Genomic DNA, 23,642 nt, shown 5'->3' on the forward strand with positions numbered 1-23,642 from the left:
CGCTGTCCTGCTTCACGGTGTCTTGTGGCACGCTGTCCTGCTTCACGGTGTCTTGTGGCACGCTGTCCTGCTTCACGCTGTCTTGTGGCACGCTGTCCTGTGGCACGCTGTCTTGTGGCACGTCTTGTGGCACGTCTTGTTCATCTTGTTTGAGATCGTTGGCGGCGACGTGTTGGATGAGACTGACCATGCCGGCGATGTCTCGGATGATGTTCATGGCCGCTTGAGTTCTAGAAGCTACGATTTTGGTCTGTAGTTCTCGGTCCATGCGATAGAGGTAGGCCTCGATTTGATCGCGCATGGTTCTGTTCCAGGCGAACTCGAGTTTAGCTTGCCACTGGGCGGCGATTGCGATGATGGAGTCGTCGGGTTTCTGAAGCGTGGAAAGACTGTGCTTGGTGGCGGTGGCGTTGTCCTTGAAGCTGAGGGCTGTGTCCGCGAACCAGACAAGGTCGGATGAAATGGCGTGTGCAGTGAGCGCGGCCTGCCACGTGCCCACGGCCCGCGGTAGCTGGAGATACCGCGCCATGAAGGGCACGTCGTCAGAGTCCCAGTAGCCCCGTGCCTCCGCCATCGGCTTCATTGGCGGCAACTCTTCCTCCGGCTTCTTCTCGACCACCGCCTTGTCCTCAACCGACTCAGTAGGCACGGCCGCCGCCTGGGCCGCAACAGGCGCAGTGGCCACGACCGCTGCCTGGTCCTCACTCGGCACTTTGAGCTCAGCCAACACCTGCTGCTCTGGCTTCGGGGCCTTGGGCCCAGCCTCGGGCTCCCCGGACTCCGGCTTCACAGTCTCCGGGACTGCCCTCTCGAGGGTTTCGGTTGCCACCGCGGGGTCTCCGGAGACGGGCGTGCTCGATGCGAGCACTCCCACCCACACACGCACACAGTTGGGACGGGATAATGTCGACTTCATAATTTCCCAAAAAAAATTTCCGTGAAGGTTCGGCCGGGGTTCGTGCCGAGTTTCATGCCGAGAAGTCAGCACCATCCCAACGGCAGCGTACTTCCCGCGAGGGTGAGGTTGTTTGCGGACGATATTCTTGGCTTGGTGCGGCCAGCCTTGTACCCTGTTCACGCCAGCTCAGCCCCTCATGGAGCCCAGGTAGGTGTCAACAGGTTCTGATGAGGTTGGGTTTGTGGGCGTGGCTTGGGCAGCTCCCTCTTGGAGGGGGATGGACCGGGTGGTCTGGGAGTAAAGCTTGTGCTGCGAGTAGGACCTCCTAAAAAATGATTTACTGGATCAAGTACGAGCAGAACTTAGCAACGAACTAGTACTTGTCCCGCAGCATGGGGTTATAGTAGCGAACTCAAAAACACCCTAGTGACTTCAAGCCAGACGGCTGAAGAATGCAACATCCAGCACACGATTTCATCAGACGAAAATAATGTCATCATCACCGTCATTCGGACGAAAGATGGTTAATAATGTTTATCATCATTCCGTGTGCGTAACATGTGTGTGCGCGCGATTGTTTCGAAGGCAAACGAATATAGGGGAAGGGTGGCTTTGCAGTACGTCAGAGGTATCAAGTCAGAGAATGGACATCAACTTTAATAATCATGAATGACTCATTGATTAAAGGTAGCTCATTGATCTTCTCATCATTCCGTGTGCAGAACATACTCGAACGCTGTAGAGTTCGAACGCTGTAGAGTTCGAACGCTGTAGAGTTCGAACGTTGTAGAGCTCGAACGTTGTAGAGCTCAAAAAAAGGATTGCCAGGTGACTGCCGAGTGGATGTTCAAAAAAAAAGGTAGTCTTCATGTCTCCTCGTCGAGGTGAGTGGGTCAATGCGAGGTCGTGAGTGGGTCAATGCTCATTAAGAAAACATTCATCAGGAATGTAGCGCGCGTGTGTGTGTCACTGTTAGTAGGGTGACATAATGAGAGTCTTCAATGCCACATGCGGTATTGTGAGTTTGTATGTTAGCTTGAAGAAGTGCGGCGGCATTTTCGGACTTGGTTTCCGGGACGGTTTTGTAGGTGACACCATGTAGTTGTCGCCAGCGAAGGAACGCGGTTAATGCCGCACAGACAGGGAGTACAGAGCAGTAAATAATGAACACAGTTCGATAATTGGAGGTCGATACAACTGGGATGTTTAGGAAGGTTGCACAACCTCCAACCACTCCTAAGAAACCTACCAGCTTGCCAAAGTTGTAAGGATCAAACATTTCCGCAACATACGTATACTTCACCTCGAAGATCGCACACTGAGAAATTACCAAAATTGAACATGCAAGGTAATGCTCCCATCCAGTAGGACATGTAGCACAGATGGTCAAAATAAATGACATCTCTAAAAATAAACACATTCCAATCATCAAATAGGCAGTACAGAACCAGTCAGCTATCACGCCAACACATAAAGCCCAAAATGCTTGTGTAGGCATTGCGTAAGCCATGAAGTCCGAAATCTCATCAGATATCGCGTAAGCAACCACAGTCGGGTAATAGGCATACTAAAAGGAGAGGGACTCAAATAGGACAGGTGGTGGGTGGTCCCCCCCCCCCTAAGTGGTGGGTGATTACAATAAGCATCATAGTGGCGAAGTATATAGCCATGACGAGCATGTCAATGTTGGCGAGGTTCTTTCCGAAGGCTTTCCAGGAGGCTTTGCCCTCGATGATGTCTGTGGCCTCAACCTCTTCGGTTGGTTCGTCTTGTACCAGTTGTTGTCTCTGTAATTTCAGCATTTTCTTGAAGTCATGAGCTCCGGGTAATGCGAGTATGTACAAAATGGTGATGGGTAGCCAGACGACAGCTAGATAGACAAGCCAGATGGTGCGTAGAGAGCAGTCGGTATGTCGCATTATACTGTATAGCAAAGGGGGTATACCCGTAGCTGCATTTTGGGCACCAAGGACCACTCCAACCATCAGGCCTTGCCATGCCGGAAAGGTTTCGATGGTGGTGAGTGCGGGAAAACAGACAATATTCACACTGGACCCGATGATGATCATGGCGGGAATGTATGATTGGAACGAGTGTGAAGACATAGCTAATAGGAACGTCCCAATAGCCCATGTTACCTCACCAATAAGACCTGAACGTCGCGGTCCTAAGTGGTCTAGAAACATTCCCCCGATCGCGGCTGAAGCATATTCGCAGCCTGCCGCTATAGAATACAATCGACTGATTGCATCCTCCTGTTCCTTGCACTGCTCCCCCATCGGGCATAGCCAACTGTATGCCCCATCTTGGAACAACATCTTCTGATACTGCTGCCATCCGTAGTATAACGCACTTGTAAACAACGTCGCCGCAACAAAGATCGCCATTCGCACCCACTTATTACAAACCCAGCGACGCCATCCGCGTGCCTCAACAACCATCTTGTCCTCTCCCCCAATGATCGATGACAGGGGAACCACTCCTAACACCTTAACCTCACTACTCATAATTCTGAAAAAGAACACCCAAACACACGTGTGCACACTAGAAGTGTGTGCACACTAGAAATGTGTGCACACTAGAAATGTGTGCACACCGGAAACGGGGGGAATTCCCAGTGGTCCGGACTCTCGGTCATTGCGCCGGCCATGGCGGGCGATTTTTATTCCGAGTTATATGGTATGTGATTGCGGGTGCAAGGAGACTGTAGTGAATGACGCCCGGGGTGAGACGATATGTACGTCGTGTGGACGTGTGCTGTCACAAGGCGCCATGGTAGACATGCTCACTTTCGGTGGAGGTGGGCGTATGCAAGGACAATTCATTGACGCTCGTACTGGCACGATTCGCGGCTTTGCATCGTTGTATGGACCCCGAAATAATAGTGAGGTAACATTAGCTCGTGGCTTCGGTAACCTGGAGCGAGTGGCCGATCGGTTGGCGATTTCGCCTTCGGTAATAGAGGCGTCTAAGCGGCTTTATCGTTTGGCCTTGCAGAGGAACTTTACGGTGGGTCGGAATAACTACTATGTCGTTTCTGCCTGTCTATACGCAGTCTGTCGGAAAGAGAAGGCGGCCCAGATGCTGATCGACTTTTCGGACGCCCTCATGGTACCAGTTAAGACATTAGCTCAGGTCTTTATGAAGCTGACCGCCTCGCTATCCCTCCAAGTACCTTGCGTTGATCCCTCACTGTTCATGGACCGATTCGCACACAGCATGGAATTGGGCCCACGCGCAAATAAGGTTGCGCAAACGGGTGTCCGTATAGTGCAGGCGATGACCAGGGACTGGCTCGTCACTGGACGACGACCATTAGGGCTGTGCGCCGCGTCTCTTCTTGTCGCCGCAAGGTACCATGGATGCAAACTGAACTCTGATGACATCAACGATCTCTTCCGCGTCTCCCATAGCACCGTCGACAAACGCCTCCTAGAATTTCGAGCCACTGCTGTCGCACAAGTCGCCGTCAAAGACTTCGACCAAACCGATGTTCAGACACTACCGCACGCTGCACTGCCCCCCTGCGTTCTAAACCCTTCCAAACGTCGAAGGCTCATGCTACTCAACAACGACGACGCAGCTTACAACAGCAACAAGCCCGTGCATCTCCTCCACCAAGAACTTCCACAACTACTTGACAAAGCCGCCACCCCGGGCGCCTCTACGCCTGGGACCGTCGCAGCCGGTGTGGAGAAAGCTTTGCTGTCGCATCGAGACCAAGACGAAGCCAATAAGACCGACCGTTCGGAACAGTGGCTAGAGGCACGACTGCAACGACTCGCAATAGAAAACTCAGGCGCCACAAAACTCGGAACTGAAATTCCGCTGAGCGAAGTCACCACAGTGGAGATCGCTTGCAGCCAGGTAACTCACCCGTCCATGCTTCCCTATCAGGGCTTCCCTCCAAAGAGCATTTGCTCTGTTGACGTGTCTTTTTTTCCAGAAGTTGCCCGTGTCAGACGTGGCAGGAGTCGCGCACAACTTCGTGCGGGCGGCTGAGAAGAGAGTGGACGGCACGCAGTCGACGTCGGCCTCGCAGTCCACGGCTGCCTCGCACAACTTCGTGAGCACCCTGGGGGACGATGCCCAGTCGCTCATCAACAGCATTTTGGCGATTGTGCCAGAGGAGGAAAGGTCGAGTATCGGCGAGAAGGTTGGAGCAGGCGGTATGCTTGGGTCGACTGGGCTTGGAGCTGTCGACGCCGACAAGGCTGCAGCAGATGACAAGACTGCAGCAGATGACAAGGCTGCAGCAGATGACAAGGCTGCAGCAGATGACAAGGACGCGGCGGGCGACAAGGCTGCAGCAGATGACAAGGACGCGGCGGGCGACAAGGACGCGGCGGGCGACAAGGACGCGGCGGGCGACAAGGACGCAGCGGACGACAAGGACGCAGCGGGCGACAAGGACGCGGCGGGCGCGCCAGCCAACCTGATAAGCAACCCGACAAGCGGGGACTTGGTGAGTGATTCGATGAACATACTGGCGCAGCTGGGGTTCGGCGGCGGTCCGGACGGCAGCCCCGGAACGGCTACGCCGTTGTCCGGCAGCGTTGGGAATGCTCTAGTTCCCACGGAATTGGCGTTAGCTTTGCAGCAGTCGTTGGTGGAGGCAGAAGAGGACGAATACGTCCGGTTAGGTGAGAGCGTCGTGTCTGAGAGTTTGAGTGACGTGGAAGACAGTTGGGTGGAGCCCTTTTTGTTGACAGAAGAGGAGCGGGAGGCCAAGGCGGTGTTATGGGATGAGTTAATGAAAGATGTCATGCCGTTGGTACTGGAGCGCGCAAAAGAACGACGCGCGCGAGAAGGCAAACGCCCCGGTGCCAAAAAAAGACCGCCCCTGAAGAGTATGACCAACGCCGGAGACAGCGTCAAAGCCGCCCTCTCTAGAGCTAATGCCAACCTTAGCGTCAATGAACAAGCCGTAGACGCATTGTTTAGTATATAATTCCGATTAGCTGCAAATTGAGCCAGCTGGGAATTGAACCCATAACTCAAGCCCATAACACCCAAGCCGCGTATAGAATTCCTAAGGTCGCGAAAATAAAGCAGTGGTGAATGGTGAAAAGGGGCGAACCCCAGTTGGACCAACGGGGCGTGCAGGGAGGGAAGACAGACCTGCTCAGGTCTCAGAAAACATACCTGGTATGTAGAAGAAAATGCTCAACAAGAGGTCAATCCAGAACTCATTGGTCAACCTCTCTTGGTCGATCAGCAACGCCGCCGGCGGCAGCAAGATGCAAAAGATAACCAGCAAGATGTTCTTCCCCGTAGATCGCCTCGCCATTTTGTTCACTTTTTAAAAAGAGATTTCTGCAAGTACGTATCCAGCAAGTGTGCGGTGTGTGCGTGCACACACTCAGATATTAATCATTCATCCCACCCGCGCAGTCAACCGCCACAAGGCTAGATCAAAGAGCTCGTGGGCAAAACCAAAGCTTCACAGTCCGGTCGAAGGAGGTGGTGCAGATCTGTCGCTGCGGGTTGATGCTGGCTCCGTTGACGAAGCCTTCGTGACCAACGAGTACCTTGAGGCACTGGTACGAGGAGCCGTGCCAGATGCGAGCGGTGCAGTCGTGGCTGCCGGTGAGGAAGACGGCGCCGTCGGCGGCGAACTGGAGACTTGAGACAAGGTTTTTGTGGCCACCTAAGACGTGGGTGCAGTCGAGTTTACGAACGTCCCAGACCCTGATGGCTTTGTCTCCGCCAGCGCTCGCGAGTATGTGAGACTGCAACGGGTGCCAGTCCAGTGCCAAGACCTGGTCGACATGCTTCTGCAGCTCCATGACGGACTTGCCCGTCCTCAGGTCCCAGACGCGAACGATGCCACCCAAATCCGACGTAGCCAATAAACCGCCGTGGGGATGGTGACGAAGGCCGTAGACCCCGCGGGCATGCCCCTCTTGGAGCACCAACTCCTTCTCCAGGTCCCAATACCGCCAGGTCTCGTCATGCGAGGTAGACGCCAACCAACAACCTGACGGGTGGAAATCCAGACGATTAACGCGCAACTCGTGACCTACCAGCCGAGCCGCCACACGCAAACTACGACCAAACTCCGCCATCTCCGAGTCCGCTACCCGCCCGGGGGCGTCCTGGGATTCGGCATTCGGGAGTTGAACGCCGTCGTCCGCAGTCTCACTTCTCCATATTGCAATGACACCTTCTCCGTCGCAAGTCGCCAGCATCTCGCGCTTTCGGGGGTTCCAGTGCATGTGATGGACCCGCGACTTGTGGCTCTCAACCAGCTTGAAATGCTCCGTTAGCGAACTGTTCCACAATGTAATCTCCGTAGAGAGCCCGCCAGCTGCCAAGTAACAACCAGACGGATCCCAGGCACCGCCAAGCAGAGGTCTCATGTCTGCAACCACGGAGCTCATACAGTCATAGCCCGTCCAGTCATAGCCCATCCAGTCGCTTTCGTTGACTATTCTGCCTTCGGCAGCGAAGCCGCCCCCTCCCCGATTTCTTCCACTTTCGCCTCCAACCCCGTCTTCCTTCTTCACGCCCTCGTCCGCTCTGACCTGCTCCGGGTCTTCGTTCGCCAGCGCTGCACGCTTGGCCACGAATGCGTGGTACATAGACCACTGGGCAATCGCAGTCCGCACCTCCTTCAGAGCAGTCGTCCCTTCCGTGTAAAATGTCTCATCGGCCTTGACCACCGCGTTGCTTTCAATGGACAGCGAGGCGCTGATTGGCAGCGGCCCTTTCTTCTGCACTACAAACCTTAGTCGTTCTCTCCGCTCAAACGGACCTTCGCCAAATACTGTTTGGGGCTCTCCCTTGAGCCGCAACGCTAAGCGAACATCTTTATCTGCAGTAGGCAGCTAAAAGGATCGAATTTGGGTTAGTTTAGTTTGGTCATGCAGAGCAAACACGTGTGCGATGAGCACTCGACGTGCGTCATGGGCGTGAAACGTGGCCCTTACGATAAGACCACGGGCTTCCACGGCTTTATCCCACGCCTTTTGCTTCTCATTTGTCATTTTTCATTTCGAGCGGGGACACTGGAGGTTTAATGGGATAAAATTGTACAAAACAAGTTCTGTTTGGACAACCAACATCCGCCGTCAACCAACGCCGCAGGCCAGCGTTCGTCTGGCGCCCGGCACCTGTCGGAATTCAACCGGATTTGGCCGCACACACGTGTGCGACTGCGCGCGCAAACACGAAACGCCGTCGACCGTACAGAATCTCGTGAGTGGCCCGCGTGGGAATTCTGCGTATTGGCGATGCAAATTATTTTAATGTCCAGAAGACGATATAATACCGATAGGTGGTCACCAGAGCAAAAGGCCGCCATTTTCATGGCCATTACGGGGGCATTGTCCGTTGGTGTATGGATATGTGGCTTTTGTTGGCCGAGCAGCTCAGCAAATAAGCCGTATTTTTTACCGGTGGAACACAAGCGGTGGATAAGACGCGTGTACCGCTGTGTATAATATTCGTGGTTGTGATAACTATTCCCCGTATGTTCCTATTGGATCTGCTGCTTATCGCGACATGTTTTGGTCAAGATGAGGAGCTTGGAGTGATGAGAAACGAACGGTTAGCCGAGCGGATTTATAGCGCCTATCAGTTAGGTTCCCCTTACACGGCTACCACTTCGACTCTGTTAAGTACGGATCAATATGAAAGCAGCTTGGAGTGGCTTCTAGATTGCAACAGCGTCCCCCTGAGTGAAAAATACCAAGACCAACGCATGGCGCTTCAGCAACCCCTCATAAATGAGGAGCAGAAAGAACTACGCGAGCTGGTGGATAGCCTTTGGTCAGTCTTACACAGGAGACTAAATGCGGATGCGGACTATTCTCGTAAGGCCGACGCGGGTCAAAAAACTCCCAGTCAGGAGACTGGTAGTTCGGAATTGAGGAGTCTGGAGAATTGTGGATGCGGAGCGGACCTTCTGAAAGAAGAGAACCGGTTTGCGCAGCACTTCGAGGCAGAAGGCTTGCTTCGTGGGAGTAGCCGTCACAATGCTTCACGCGGAGTGGCTCATGACGTAGCTCTCATCGTTTCGGTGCCGGCGGCCATCGTTTCTGCATACGCCAAGCAGTGGCCCCCACAAGCTCGGGACCCCCGCCGGCCACAGGACCCTAACCAGCCACAAAACCCTGACCAGCAGCAGGATCATACTTCCGGTCGGGACCATAACTCTCACCAAAGGCCGGTTTTTCGCTTGCCTTCGGCTCGGTCGCAACTGTTTCGTTTCTGGATCGGCTTATTTTACTTACGGACCCTTCCTGGCGAAATTATCGTGATTACAGAAGGAGTGCCGAGCGCCGACTGGCGGTGCTTTGCGGAGCTGCTGAGACTTGTACGGCTAAAGTATTTGGTCGAAACCCGCGTCCGCCTGCGCTGGGGGGCCTACCAATTCGACCGACCCGGAACGTTCTCTCGGGAGGGGGATTTGACTCAGGAGGGGGATTTGACTCAGGAGGGGGATTTGACTCAGGAGGGGGGTCTGACTCAGGAGGGGGGTCTGACTCAGGAGGATGACGTGGATGTGGCGCACGACGCGGTGAGCCTGTGGTTGGGTGTTCGACACACGCGGAAGAACTTTGCGATTCTACACGAAGGTTCGATGGAGTCCGCGATTGCCCCGTACTCGGTGGGCTGGAGAGCTAACGTGCTGCGCCAGACCAAGGGCGTGGACGCCGTCTTCGGGCGGCGGCGTCTTGGCGACTACGCGGCCGAAACAGCATTTTTGGCTGAGGGCGACAACTCCTCGACGTTCTGTCCTACCGTCCAAAACGACAACGACATCACACTTGGGACCGCTCATGGGACTGCGCTTACACGTTGGAAGTTCCGCGACGTGTTCGACGTGCACAGTTTGGCCTCGGGCACGGTGGAAGGATGGCCGTTCTTAACGTACTGGCACCCTCTGCACTGCAGGGCGTGGTTGCGCAAGATCGCGGAGGAGAAAGCGCGCATCCACGAACGTTTTTTGTGGATACTACCAAAGTGGAACGCGCTCGAACTCCGCAGCAACCGCTTCTTCGCCGACACCTGTGGATCGGCCTGGTCCACAGACACCCTGCAGGAGGCGGCGGTGGCTGATGCCTCGAGGGTGGTTTCGCCAAGTGCGAGGGCGCTCTTATACGATCGCCAGCTCTCTCACGTCGTTCGGAACAGCTTGTGCTCCTTCGCCACTCCGATCGTGCGAACCGCTGCGTGGAAAGCTGTGAAGCCGATTCCACAACCCGGCTCGCTGGCTGCCGCGAGTCAAGTCTTCTTTTTCATGGCTCACGGCTTCCAAGCCGTCTGTGCGAACATGACGGTGGCGCTCTAGCCGCCCATTTTTGAGCTGTTGTGTCTACACGTTTTAGCCACCGAAAAATTGCTCATTTAACGTCGACCGTCGGGTTAGGGCAGCGGTGGGTATACACCCACCGGCAACAACCGGAGTATTTTCTGAGAAGATGCGCTTGATGGAATGGGAGGACGGGCAATTGCCGTGAAAGGAGCGAAGCTTAGTCGGTTGTGCGCAACGGCCTGAAGAAGTTCTTGGAGACCGTGGAGGCAGTTCTTGGAGCAGACACAAGGTTTGGGTGGACGTGTTCGGGAGGTGCGGCGAAGTACTTGCCCGGGACACGGGCGACGATGAGTTGGCGGTGTCAAGAAACTGAAGCGGGAGAACTGCAGGAGCGCGATGCGCACAAAAGGCGCAAAGGAGACGAGGCCGGATCGGACAGACACAGAGGCGAGGCCGAATCGGAAAGACACGGTGGCGGTGCGCCGCAATTGCTGCAAGGGGCAGCGGCTCTGAAAGAAACTGGCGCTAGCACGAGGTTCATTCGCCGAGGGGTATCTACGGCGACGTGGGGGAACCTTTTTTAGAAACCCGTTTTTGGAAGCCGCTTCTTACAGGAGCAGATTAAACAGGTATGCCGGCCAACTCCAATGGCAGACTCAAGTCAGGGGAATGGCTCGAAGTCGGCTGCAGGCGAGAGTCGACGAGGTCGAAATTCTGGTCGGACAGCCAGCAGCATCTGCCATCGACACCCGACGCGACACAAACTCAGTCCCCTCGCAAGCCCCCAGACCAAGGCGAAAACTTCAAAAATTCATCTGACGTCCGGCACCCGTTCGAGGCGCACTTGTTCAGTATTTGACGTCTATGCATCGCCACACAACTAAGCTTTGCTTGACGACGGAAATATCGATGTCAGCCGAAAAGGTCATCCATGGAGAACGACTGCGGTTCATCAGCACCCACTGTGAGCATTCTCCGTTCGAACGATATTCCGCCAGATCTGTCCAGTGTACCGTGAGCTGCTTCATACGTTTCCAGCGATATTTTCTTCTTGGCTGCAACGAACAGCGCAAACACCTTCGGATTATTTTTGAGCTCCCTGGTGATTTTCTGTGAAATCTGCTTAGTAGTAAACTGCGGCATATGTGCCTGTATCATCACGGTATCGTTACCGAACATAGAGACCCACTTGTAGAATTCGTTGGTGTTTTCGCCGCTCCATTTGGTAGCCTTCGTGTTTTTGTAAGCGCCTTTGAAAGGCGTCAAACCACGGTTGCTAGCTTCATATGTCGTTAGCTCGTATATATCGCTTCTATCATTCGCGGTCGAGAAAAGGTCGCCTCCACCCACATCTAAAATAATACAGCTTGACATAATATGACCCGCTTACCGAAATCGTTGGCGCCAACGGCAAACAGGTCGGTTTCTTCAGGGGCTGTCACAATGGGTTCCGGTCGTGCAACTGTTTCGACGGTACCTCCAGTGAATAAATCCAGGACGTCCGAGGCGCCCGCTTCAGCTCCCAGCTCCGTCATCATTTGCAAGCGCTCTTGTGCGGCTTTTTCTTCTGCTAGTCTCGCCGCTTCTTTATTCTTCCTCTTCGCCTCCTTCTCCTCGGCGGTAACCTGTCGTTTGTTCCTCATACAGATTTCCCACATTGTCAGGTCTCCGTCAGGGATTTGCTCGTCTTCCCATCGCGGTTTCGTTCGTTTCACTAAAGCATATTTTTCCCGCCTCGGCCGCTTCCTCACGGAGATTAGCAACTCGTCTTCCTCATCTAAAAGTGCTCCGTCCGCAGACGATGCGCCCAAAGACAAAGAGGCGGGGGGCGAGTTTTCGCCCGCCATTCTCGAAAAAACGGTTATTAAATTGTCCTAATCCGGTACCCGTCACTAATCCTGAGCTGTTCTAGCGAATTCCGATGGTACCAACCCTCCTGCTAGGGCCCAGCGGTGTCCAAATTCAACCGGATTTGGCCGCACACACGTGTGCGATTGCGCGCACAAACACGAAACGCCGTCGACCGTGGATACGCGAGTGGTCCGCGTAGAAATTCTGCGGATTGGCAATGCCGAAATTATTTTAATGTCCAGAAGACGATATAATACCGATAGGTGGTCACCAGAGCAAAAGGCCGCCATTTTCATGGCCATTACGGGGGCATTGTCCGTTGGTGTATGGATATGTGGCTTTTGTTGGCCGAGCAGCTCAGCAAATAAGCCGTATTTTTTACCGGTGGAACACAAGCGGTGGATAAGACGCGTGTACCGCTGTGTATAATATTCGTGGTTGGGATAACGATTCCCCGTATGTTCCTATTGGATATGCTGCTTATCGCGACATGTTTTGGTCAAGATGAGGAGCTTGGAGTGATGAGAAACGAACGGTTAGCCGAGCGGTTTTATTGCGCCTATCAGTTAGGTTCTCCTTACACGGCTAGCACATCGACTCTGTTGCACGGACCAATTTTAAAGCGGCTTGGAGTGGCAACAGCGTTCCCCTGAGTGAGAAATACCAAGACCGGCGCATGGCGCTTTAGCCTTCGGTCAGTCTTACACAGGAGACTAACTCTAAAGTCGACTGCAGATGCGGACCATTCCCGTAAGGCCGACGCAGGTCAAAAAACTCCCAGTCAGGAGACTGCTAGTTCGGAATTGTGGAGTCTGGAAATTGTGGACGCGGAGCGGACCTTCTGAAAGAAGAGAACCGGTTTGCGCAACACTTCGAGGCAGAAGGCTTGCTTCGTGGGAGTAGCCGTCACAATGCTTCGCGCGGAGTGGCCCATGACGTAGCTCTCATCGTTTCGGTGCCGGCGGCCATCGTTTCTGCATACGGCAAGGAGTGGCCCCCACAAGCCCGGGACCCCCGCCAGCCGCAGGACCCTGGAACCTGACCAGCAGCAGGACCCCTTTCCGATTCTGCACGAAGGTTCGATGGAGCCCGCGATCGCCCCGTACTCGGTGGGCTGGAGAGCTGACGTGTTGCCCAAGTGGGACACCGTCGAATTGCGCATCAATCGCTTCTTCGCCGCCACCTGCGAATTGGCCTGGTCTACAGGCACCCCCGAAGTCGCGGCAGCGGCTGAAGCCTCGAGGGTGACGCCTCGAGGGTGGCGTCACCAAGTGCGTGGAAAGCTGTGAAGCCGATTCCACAGTCCTTCTTTTTTATGACTCACGGCTTCCAAGCCACCTGTGCGAACATGATGGTGGTGCTCTACCCGTTCATTTTTGAGCTGTTGTGTCTAGACGTTTTAGTCACCGAAAAATTTCTCATTTAACGTCGAGTGAGAACCGTCTACCCACCGGCAACAACCGGAGTATTTTCTGAGAAGATGCGCTTGATGGAATGGGAGGACGGGCAATTGTCGTGAAGGGAGCGAAGCCCAGTCGGTTGTGCGCAACGGCCTGAAGAAGTTCTTGGAGACCGTGGAGGCAGTTCTTGGAGCAGACACAGGGTTTGGGTGGACGTGTTTGGGAGGTGCGGGTTCGAAGTACTTGCCCGGGACACGGGCGACGATGAGTTGGCGGTGTCAAGAAACTGAAACGGGAGAACTGCAGGAGCATGATGCGCACAAAAGGTGCAAAGGAGACGAGGCCGGATCGGACAGACACGGGGGCGAGGCCGGATCGGACAGACACGGGGGCGGCGCGCCGCAATTGCTGGCGGCGCGCCGCGGCTCTGAAAGAAACTGGCGCTAGCACGGCAGTTTATTTGCCGAGGGGTGCTTACGGCGACGTGGGGGAACCTTTTTTAGAAGTCCGTTTTTGTAAGACACTTCTTACAGGAGACACTTCTTACAGGAGGTTCATGATCATATTAAGAAGGGTATGTCGGTCAGGTCTAGCTAAGTGAATGGACCAGACAACATGAACGTGGCTGACACACGAATTCAACTACGTGCGACACGGTACCGTTTTCTTCTTTAGATACGGTACGGTAGATTCTCGTGGAGTTTGGTCGGTCTGTGGGTGGGAAGCCAGTCAGTAAAGCACACACACATTGACTAACTGTGGAGAGACTCTATATGGTCTACAGAAGGTTGTGCAAGGTGGTCTATTCTGGAACAGAAGGTTGTGCAAGGTGGTCTATTCTTGAACAGAAGGTTGTGCAAGAGTGGGACGAATATCTGGGACCGCGAAAGAGACACTTATGGCAACACGATGCCAGTTGTCCAACATGGTCGTGGGTGGAAAATAAAATGGTATCGAGTCCAGAAATGTATCGGAGTGGCTGCTCCCCGTCTGCTAGGGTACGTCCTGGAATACGGCGTCGGTTGAACTACGGGAAGGCGCCCCGTTCATTGAGCGCTGTATTGTTGACCGTAGGCGGTGTGGTCGATGCACAGCTATTGGAGAGCAGGACAGTTGGTGAGATGGCCAGTGGAGACTCTGCACTGGATTTGAGTGTGACCCATGTTGCATTGGATTTGAGAAACAAGCGAAACTGGGACTCAATAAATGGTTCTACCACTGGCGACTCCAATGCCGCCTCTAGAGAGGATGTTTTCGAGGACGTACAGATGTCCGAGAGAATGTGTGGGGAACCGGCAACCAATATCTTGCACCAGGCTGCAATGAGTAACGATGCCGTCGCAGCGATGAACAGCGCTGCAGCCGAGTTGCTACGGGGCTGGACCGAGAGTGACAAAGTGATTCACACGGTAAATGACATGAGCATTGACTCCCCAGACGAGCGGTTTGAAAGTGCCATGGAACGCTTAAGTGACCAAGTCGGCGGCGGTGACCAGGTGGACGCATTTTGGCGTCGTCAGCCATTTCGAATCATCTACCCACACGAAAGGGGTTTGCGTGTTGATGCAGGATATCTGGCATGGGCGTATGACACATTCTACCATGCGTGGTGGGACCTCATTCCTTTCGAGGTGAGTATGCCCATCTCAGTTTTTGGATTAGCCAAAATGGCTGTGGAGTGGAAAGCAGCGACTAGCAGTGGTTTAAGCGACAGTTCCATATTGGATACCGGTTGCTATAATTACGTCGGCAATACTGTTTGGGACGAGATGACGTTCTGTGAGTGGTTGAATTCTGGGCGATCGGCAAGGGACGTTGGATTCCGAAATGTACAAGACATCACCCAGGGTTCCTGGTTCATTCCAGTTAGTCAAGTGAATGATGCATTGGAAGACCTGCTGAGCCACTGGCCGATTAATCATCATGGTAGCCTCCAAGTTATGGGCAACCTGCATCGCTGGCGATGTGTTTACAGGAGGAACACAGGCCAAAATTTAACAGAGGCGTCACCCCGCACTGAATACTTGTCATGGCCACAATTTGAACGTGCGGCCATAATGACATTGGGCAATTTCTATATGCCCCTGACCGAGATCTCGATGGAATTTCGTAAACGTCAACATCAACGTAAGCGAGGAAACGTTGACCGGATGGGGTGATCATGATGAACTCCGTCGCATCTGGCTGTTGTTGGGGGAAATAACTGGAAAGGAAGTGGCTGGCTGAACTCTAACTTCCATCGTCTTCCCTTGTGTGATGCTTTTCGTCAGCAGTGGCGGGGACGGATCTGGGATCTCGAAGAGCCCCCCCCCCTTAGGCTGTCAACTTTTCGGTACAGCTGAGACTGATTATGAAAACGTTATCTTGCGCAACTATGAATGCGGAGAAGGCCCAAGTTGTGAAACGTGCGGACTAGAAGCGTTTTAGGATAGGAACCGTTTTGGGATAGGAACCGTTCGATTGAGACGCATCTGCGATCAACTGCGGGGCAATATTGACCAATAACAGACCGGATAGAAGATACTCCAATAACAGACTCAAATCTGTTCGGATTCCGGGTAAGGTCCGAATTTGATACCGAGCCTTCTGGCCGTTCCTGCGGCTGTCGGAACTTTGTCATTTTTACTGGTATAACCTTGCACCGCCCGCCATCAGTTATCTGCGCCCAGATACGCTTATTTCTGCCAAGGTTAAACATACTCCATCGCTTCTGTTGTCCTGTTTATCCTCAGCGGCTTACCGCAGTCCATTAGGAAACTATATTGGTTGGTTTGCATGACCCGGTTTAGGGGATGACCCGGTTTAGAGATAACGGCCACCAGAGATCTTCAGGTCTAAATGCCCTGCGCTGCCGGGTCAGGGGGGCTCGTGAATCGGTATCGGGCAGGTTGCATTTTGCGACAAGCAAATTCCGCTCATGCCGTCCCCGTCGAAGTCGAGAAGATTACCAATCTCCTTCCAGCTAGTCTTGCTTAGCGTGGGTAGCATCGAATCGCACACCTCCGCGTCCCAGCAGCTGAGGAGCCCCGCTACTCAAGAGTACAAGACGGCGTCAGTCGTGTTCACCAACCATGATGTAGTGGATCTGACGGCCGCTCGCAGGGGGGCCATCAAGCATTGCGCTGCTGCGGTGTCCATGCCACATAATGTCTGCTCAGAAAGTGCCTCCTCGACAGAGAATGTCTTGCCACGAAAGAGAAAACGCTTGGCCGCTACTTCTTTCCATGCCCCGCGAGAACATTTCTTGGAGCGGTTCCTGGATGGGCCAGGACAGCTGGAAGACTCAGGACAGCTGGAAGACTCAGGACAGCTGGAAGACTCAGGACAGCTAGAAGACTCAGGACAGCTGGAAGACTCAGGACAGCTGGAAGACTCAGGACAGCTGGAAGACTCAGGGAAGCTGGAAGACTCAGGAAAGCTGGAAGACTCAGGACAGCTGGAAGACTCAGGACAGCTGGAAGACTCAGGACAGCTGGAAGACTCAGGACAGCTGGAAGACTCAGGAAAGCTGGAAGAGTCAGGGAAGGAGAATGATGGAGTTACCCGGATTGTTGCGGATGACACGGGAGTTCGATTGGAGGGTTTGATCGAAGGGAGTCCGGTGGTGTATTTGAGTAATGGTGTTGATAAGAGCGTCCCTTCACTTTTGCTTGTTGGTCCGGAAGAGAAAGGACATTGCGTAGGAGCACGTTATTTGGTTTGGTCGTATGACGTATGGCTTAATAATTGGCAGCATTTAGTTCCGTTCAAAACAGTGGGGCCAATGTCCCTTTTTGGATTCGCTAAGATGGCGGAGAAGTGGGATGCCGATGGGAAATCTAATCCTTCGTTGGAAGCGGTTTGTTATACTAAGACAGGACGGATACCAGTTGTATGGGATGAGTCAAAATTTGTAGATTGGTTACTCAAGTCTGGAAGGAAATATAATCAGGTGGGTTTCGTACGGAATAGGAATGTTGGGCGAGTCATTACACTAAGTCAAGTGAATGTTGCGCTTGATGACGTCCTAGCCAGTTGGCCGATAACTAAGGATTTAAGCATCAGATTTGCCGACCGTATGCGACGTTGGTGGAGACACACACGTGTGCGATCGCTAAAAAAGACCGCCGGCGAGAATGTTATGTCGGCTCGTGAGTTTGAAGGACTTGTCGTAAAGACCGCTGCACAATTAAAGGTACCTCTAGACCAAGTAGCCAAGATGAGTCGAAGGTCTAAACGGAAGCAACAAGTCCTTGACAAAGCCGCAGAAGAAATTCCTGCTAGAAGCGCCGCCATTCTCAACGATGCGATTCCTACTTACTTGGTTGGCGTTTCAGGAAACAAGTTCCAAATACTCAACAAGACTGAAGAACGTCTCAAGACAAAGGAAACGCTACGAATTCAGCCGCGATACCTGGTCTGGGCATATGATACACTCAATCAAGGCTGGTGGGGTACCATACCAAAAACCATATGGTCACCGGAATTGTCCGTCTTCGGACTGGCTCAAAAGGCCAGCGAGTGGGAGGCTAAATGTGGAAGTATATATACTTTGTCATCAGGTTGTTATAAATGCGGAGAAGGCGGCAAAGTTCATTCTGCAACAGAAAGCTGTGAGAGATGCGAGGCGCCGTGGAGCCCTGAAGAGTTCTGGGAGTGGCTTCGATCACGACACTTTGAAAACATCTGTGACCAGCTCAGCAGTGCTCCGAGAGAAGAATCGAAGGAAGAATCGAGAGAGGATGAGAAGTCGTCAAGACGACTCCAGAGTGAATCTAACGATTGCGCGAAAATAGATCGAGATCGATTATGTAAGATAGTTGAGGAGATCGGGTTCGATGTTCCGGTAACGGAAGGAGAACAACGAACATACGAGTTATGTGACGACGCAATCGATCGGTTCTTGCCGGCCACGGGCTATCAGTCATTGATGGGACGGTTTGCGAGGTGGGCCAGGTTGGATTATGGAGTGATAAGGTTGTGCCAAGACGGGTATCGTCGGTTTGAGTTAGAGCGCTGGATCGTCCATCGAGTTAGTTCGTATTTGGCTAATCAAGCGGCCTGTGATCGTGGCTTTAAGCCGCCGAACATTCACGGTACAGTTTCCGTAGTCGACTGTCCCACGGCTGTGGACTGTCCCACGGCTGTGGACTGTCCCATGGCTGTGGACTGTCCCATGGCTGTGGGCTGTCCCACGGCTGTGGACTGTCCCATGGCTGTGGACTGTCCCACGGCTGTGGACTGTGATAAGTATGTTGTTGTGAAAGAGGGTAACCTTTGTGCAATGGATAGTAAACGTTGTGCCGTTGACAGTAACACTTATGGTGGTATGAACGGGTCAATTCCTCCATTTCAAATTTACTTCCCAGAAGAGAAGGGGTTGCAGACCTGCGCAGGGTGCCTGTTATGGGCATTTGATATATTCTACTGGAATTGGTGGCACCTGGTGCCGTTCCAAGTGAGAAGGCCTGTATCGGTCTTTGGACTGGCCCGACTGGCAGCGGATCGGGAATCGGCCCGCAGAGACAACCCGGCTTTAGCAGCCAACGGTACGTTGGAAGCGACGTGTTACAAGGTCAACTCTAGCGACGGTGTTCCCTCGGAGGCGGCAGCATTTTGTAACTGGCTGAAATTTGGGAGGGCTGCAAACGACGTAGGATACAAACCTTTGTTGCAAGTTTACAGACGCGGAGGTGGGTTCATTCCAGCAAGCCAAACGAAAGATGCATTGCAGGACCTGCTGGATTCGTGGCCGATAACGCAGGAGTCCAGTGTCAAATTTTCGGACATCCTGCATCGGTGGCGAAGACGCTACAAAGCAAAAGTATCATCCCCGACGAAATTCCAATCTAGATGCCTGTCTTGGCGAGAGTTCGAATCACTTGTGGTAAAGACCTTGGGAGACTTGCGAGTGCCTCTGACTCGGGTTTCGAAAATGTTCCGCCGGACCCGGCGAAGGCAGCAAATCCGCGACATGGTGGCCACTATGACCAGAAGGGGTCCAGACCTCGTAGGGGCCAGCGAGAACAAGGTACCTTGTGGGAGCCGGGTACCTTGTGGGAGCGGGGTACCTTGTGGGAGCGGGGTACCTGCGGTCATCATGAGCGACTCACCTCCGTCTCATCTGCTCGGTATGTCAGGTCACAGGTTCCGAATAGCCACGGAGGTAGAGGCAGACATGCGCATTAAGCCGCGCTATCTCGTTTGGGCGTACGACGTCCTGGACCATGGCTGGTGGCAGGCGATACCGGAAACTATAGCGTGGCAGGGATTGTCAGTTACGGGACTGGCTCAGAAAGCCTGTGAATGGGAAGCCAGCAACAGAAGCATTTGCACCTTGGCTGCAAGCTGTTATAACTGCGGAGAACGTGGCAGGTGGCATCTTGTAACAGAGAGTTGCGAGAGGTGTGAAGAGTCCTGGAGCCCTGAAGAGTTTTGGGAGTGGGTTCGCTCGAGACACTTCTCCAGCATTTGCAATAAACTACAGAACGCTGATCAACAGAACGCTGATCAACAGAACGCTGATCATGCGAGAGGTTCTGGCCTGTCGAGCATGTCCAGTTTTTACGAACTAGGGCGAAAACGGCTGTCGGAGATGATTTTAGAAATTGGGTTTGACGTCCCGGTTGGAAACGAAGAACCTGGTATCGAGGTCAGCGAATGGGAACTCGACAAGTTCGTGTCCATGAAACGTCGACTTTGGTCTAGTTCCACGAAGACTCGCCACTCGTTACCAAACCGGTTGAGGCAATGGCTTAGTACGCGAGGATGCGGGAAGCCCTCAGAGCACGGATTCGAACGGTGGGAGTATGAGCGCTTGATCGTACATAAACTTAACACACCTGTCTTGCCGTACCAAGACTAGCTTGCCGTACCAAGACTAGCTCCCCCGACCGGGTTACTTTTGTAACCCACCCTTTTTATCAAATGTGCGACACCACTCCATAGAACAAGTCGAATGGAGCACTGCATGGCTGGCTGTTCCGCGTCTTATTTGGGAGGTGCTTGCCAGCGTCGTTGCAACTGCTGGGTCCCCCATCCAGTAGGCACCGCTAAAAGGCCATCCACGTGTACTCTTTCTTGCTAATCACGGCCACTCGTCTGCTGGCACTTTATGCTTCCGTCAGCCACTGGCCGCTTTGGTGTGGTCTACGCTTGCATACAGCAACCGCGGGCCAGTCTTCGGCTGCCACTTCGTCCTTCAACTAGCCGTGGTCCACTGCATCGTCATCGCCGTGGGGCGAGGTGGGCCAATCAGCGGCCACGATTGTCTCTCCTGCGGATGTAGGGCCGCTCAGATGCCATCAACACGTACTCTCATCAATCATGGATCAGTCGTCTGCCATCGTAAACCCATGTGTACATACACATAGACCTTCCTGCCTACGCGAAACCTTCACCTTCAACCGAAACGTGCACGTTATTGGTAGGGTAGCAACCCTCCATCATCTGGTCGTAGGTTGGCTTCACAACTTGCTGGAGGGGAAAAAAGCCCGGAGGCCCCTTTGTTTCGGTACGGCCAGGATGCAGCATCGATTACCCTGTAGGCAATTACCCTGTAGGCAATTACCCTGTAGGAAGGCGCTCGGGTTGGTGAGAGTTTTGCTGAGCTTGAACAAACTCTATCCACCAGTCTCGTTGTTGCAACCTGTGGAAAGTGTTGCCTGGAGACCTCTAGAGGAAACAGCAAACCGCCAGTTGGTCAACAACGATACTGGGGGTGCGTTCCATAGTAGGGTAATCAAGAGGGGGATCTCGACAGCAGGTACTTGGACAGAGGGGGCCTCGCGACGAAAGAAAATGTGTTTGCAATCGGCACTAAGTTTCTTAGACCAGGCTTCGGCACTGAGTGATGATGCCGTCGCAATGATGGATAGATTTGCAGCCGAGATGTTGGAAGACTGGAATGATGATGATGATGACGTTATCGCAGATGTTGCCAGGATTGTAGATGACATGTTGGCTGATAACCCGAATGCCCGATTTCAGAGTAGGGTGAAAAGAACCTCGGTGGGTTCTGAAAAAGTGTGTGGTACAAAGAAGATCTGTATCGGCGTTCCTGAGAGTGTTGTTTCTGAGTGTGTTGTTGCTGAGCGTGTTGCTGGATTTCCGGTAATGTTGCCTCAAGATCAGAAGCGGAGCTTTCTAAATGCCCGTTATCTAGTATGGGCATATGACATATGTAGGTACGGTTGGTGGCAGTTGCTGCCATTCGAAGTACCGAAGCCATGTTCAATATTTGGATTGGCGCAACGAGCTATTGAGTGGAACGAAGCTAAGCGAGCTAACCCAGGTTTAAAAGCCAACTCCGCAATGGAATGTCGATGTTATAACCACCCTGGGAAGCCTCGATGGGGCCCAGGTGAGTTTTCATTCTGGTTGATGTCAAAATCTTCTGGGAACCTTGTGGGATTTACAGAGGAGCTAAATGGTGAGAGATTCGCCTGGTTCCTTCCGCAGAGTGACGTCCACGAGGCACTTGGAGACCTGCTGGGGTCCTGGCCGGTGAGTGATTGGGGCATTTTACAGATATCATTCGACGTTGGCGACGTCGTTACAAGAGGCATAAGTACAGCAGCCGTTTGTTGACTGCCAGAACAGATTGTGGGCGAAATTTGATGGATTAGTCTTGAAGACTATAGGAGATCTGCAAGTGCCCATGACCATGATATCGAGTGAATTTTCTAGACAAAAGCGAAGACAACGAATAGAACAGAACCTGGCCAAGTTGCGCGATATACAAACCAACGACCCTGCATATGACCGTGCACATGACCGTTCATACGAGCTCATTCTTAACGGCTACCCTCCATCACATCTGCTGGATGTTTCTGGCAACAAATTTATGATTGCCACAAAAGCAGACACAAAACTCCGAATCCCGTCCCGATACCTAGTTTGGGCGTACGACTCGCTGAATCAGGGCTGGTCGGGTGCGATACCCAAGAGCATTTCAAGACCAGGATTGTCTGTATTTAGATTGGCTCAGGAGGCGTACGAATGGGAAAGAACTCAAAAAATCTTCCTTCTGACTGCGGGCTGTTACCGCTGCGGAGAAGGCGGCAAGACTCATTGGACTGAGGAAGCTTGTGAGAGATGCCATGAATGGTCTTTGGAAGAATTTTGGGAATGGCTTCGATCTAGACATTTTTGGAGAATTTACGAACATTTAAAAAACGCAAGTCAGTCGAGAAAATTAAATCAGTCGAGAAAATTAAATCAGCCGAGAGAATTAAATCAGCCGAGAGAATTAAGTCAACAGGCAGGTCCAAGCGCAGACTTTTATGAACAGGCAGACTGGAGTCCAATTGCAGACTCCAGTGAAGGGGACGAATTTTGCTGGGGTGAACCCTTTTCAGAGAGGTTACCGGAGTTGGTTGATGCAATTGGCTTCGATTGTCCAGCGGAAATCGGAGACGTGCGATCCCTGGTGTTCGGTAGGAGGATCGAGAAGTTCATGCCGGCAGACAACCACACGTCGTTCACGTGCCGGTTCGTACAGTGGTGGAATAATTGGGGTAGATTTGTTAAGAAGAGAGCAAGCAAACGAGGTGGTCGATGGAAGTGTTTTGGGAGTGCTAGTCGATGGCAACAGGAGCGGCTTATTTTGCACAGAGTTGGATTTGCTCTAAGTCGCGGCGTCGACCAAAATACGGAGTGATCCAGGCCCGGTCAGGGAGAACCCGACCAGGGAGAACCCGATTAGGGAGAACCCGGCAAGGGAGAACCCGGCAAGGGAGAACACGGCCAGGGAGAACCCGGCCACGGAGAACACGGCAAGGGAGAACCCGGCAAGGGAGAACCCGACCACGGAGAACCCGACCACGGAGAACCCGATTAGGGAGAACCGTTTTCCTCAGTACCAAGCTCCTCTTCAGTCATCATACCCGTCGACACATATTTCAACATCGTCGGGAAACGCAACTCAAGAAGTGCGTCCACCCTCACAGCCTCCGGCCGCATTAAAGGCAACTCATTTGAGTACCTTGCGTCAGTTCCTATCAACGCACTGGTGCTAGCCCTGTCGCTGGGTGTGGGATGTTGTTGTGCGCAAGCACAGCAGAACTCACAGCCTCGCGCAACTCCGGACCACTCCGAACATCCGCTCCATGCAAAGCCTTCGATATTCCACGGTGACTCGACTCGTTAACACCGTTCCCTTGTGGTCGGTATGGCGCAGTCACATATAACCTGCACTTCCAGCACTTCTGAACCAGGTCAAAGAACTCTCCTTTGAATTCAGTGCCCCCGT

The 23,642-nt window shown here is 53.1% G+C and overlaps 9 protein-coding genes across 9 annotated transcripts; 5 read left to right on the plus strand and 4 right to left on the minus strand.

The window, feature by feature from the left end:
* Positions 1-12: 12 nt before the first annotated feature.
* On the minus strand, positions 13-916 carry GNI_036300 (hypothetical protein; the record flags this gene model as incomplete). Its single annotated transcript, XM_011131001.1, has 2 exons — positions 13-21; positions 77-916. The coding sequence occupies 2 exons, from the start codon at positions 914-916 to the stop codon at positions 13-15; spliced, it is 849 nt and encodes a 282-aa protein (XP_011129303.1).
* Positions 917-1,838: 922 nt separating this feature from the next.
* On the minus strand, positions 1,839-3,285 carry GNI_036310 (major facilitator family transporter; the record flags this gene model as incomplete). Its single annotated transcript, XM_011131002.1, has 2 exons — positions 1,839-2,465; positions 2,536-3,285. 2 exons carry the CDS (start codon positions 3,283-3,285, stop codon positions 1,839-1,841), a joined length of 1,377 nt encoding a protein of 458 aa, XP_011129304.1.
* Positions 3,286-3,574: 289 nt separating this feature from the next.
* Positions 3,575-5,849, plus strand: GNI_036320 (putative transcription factor IIIB subunit; the record flags this gene model as incomplete). The annotated part of the gene is made up of 2 exons (XM_011131003.1): positions 3,575-4,765; positions 4,845-5,849. 2 exons carry the CDS (start codon positions 3,575-3,577, stop codon positions 5,847-5,849), a joined length of 2,196 nt encoding a protein of 731 aa, XP_011129305.1.
* A 463-nt stretch (positions 5,850-6,312) lies between these two features.
* GNI_036330 (putative U4/U6 small nuclear ribonucleoprotein PRP4) lies at positions 6,313-7,887 on the minus strand (the record flags this gene model as incomplete). Its single annotated transcript, XM_011131004.1, has 2 exons — positions 6,313-7,728; positions 7,831-7,887. 2 exons carry the CDS (start codon positions 7,885-7,887, stop codon positions 6,313-6,315), a joined length of 1,473 nt encoding a protein of 490 aa, XP_011129306.1.
* A 548-nt stretch (positions 7,888-8,435) lies between these two features.
* GNI_036340 (hypothetical protein) lies at positions 8,436-10,196 on the plus strand (the record flags this gene model as incomplete). The annotated part of the gene is made up of 1 exon (XM_011131005.1): positions 8,436-10,196. One exon carries the CDS (start codon positions 8,436-8,438, stop codon positions 10,194-10,196), a length of 1,761 nt encoding a protein of 586 aa, XP_011129307.1.
* An 876-nt stretch (positions 10,197-11,072) lies between these two features.
* On the minus strand, positions 11,073-12,007 carry GNI_036350 (hypothetical protein; the record flags this gene model as incomplete). Its single annotated transcript, XM_011131006.1, has 2 exons — positions 11,073-11,512; positions 11,551-12,007. The coding sequence occupies 2 exons, from the start codon at positions 12,005-12,007 to the stop codon at positions 11,073-11,075; spliced, it is 897 nt and encodes a 298-aa protein (XP_011129308.1).
* Positions 12,008-14,532: 2,525 nt separating this feature from the next.
* On the plus strand, positions 14,533-15,570 carry GNI_036360 (hypothetical protein; the record flags this gene model as incomplete). Its single annotated transcript, XM_011131007.1, has 1 exon — positions 14,533-15,570. The coding sequence occupies one exon, from the start codon at positions 14,533-14,535 to the stop codon at positions 15,568-15,570; it is 1,038 nt and encodes a 345-aa protein (XP_011129309.1).
* A 758-nt stretch (positions 15,571-16,328) lies between these two features.
* Positions 16,329-20,255, plus strand: GNI_036370 (putative surface membrane protein; the record flags this gene model as incomplete). Its single annotated transcript, XM_011131008.1, has 1 exon — positions 16,329-20,255. The coding sequence occupies one exon, from the start codon at positions 16,329-16,331 to the stop codon at positions 20,253-20,255; it is 3,927 nt and encodes a 1,308-aa protein (XP_011129310.1).
* A 935-nt stretch (positions 20,256-21,190) lies between these two features.
* Positions 21,191-23,051, plus strand: GNI_036380 (hypothetical protein; the record flags this gene model as incomplete). The annotated part of the gene is made up of 2 exons (XM_011131009.1): positions 21,191-21,752; positions 22,018-23,051. 2 exons carry the CDS (start codon positions 21,191-21,193, stop codon positions 23,049-23,051), a joined length of 1,596 nt encoding a protein of 531 aa, XP_011129311.1.
* Between the last annotated feature and the right edge of the window lie 591 nt (positions 23,052-23,642).

This window comes from Gregarina niphandrodes (genome assembly GCF_000223845.1).
Source record: "Gregarina niphandrodes unplaced genomic scaffold scaffold00005, whole genome shotgun sequence".
NCBI classification, from domain to species: Eukaryota; Apicomplexa; class Conoidasida; order Eugregarinorida; family Gregarinidae; genus Gregarina; species Gregarina niphandrodes.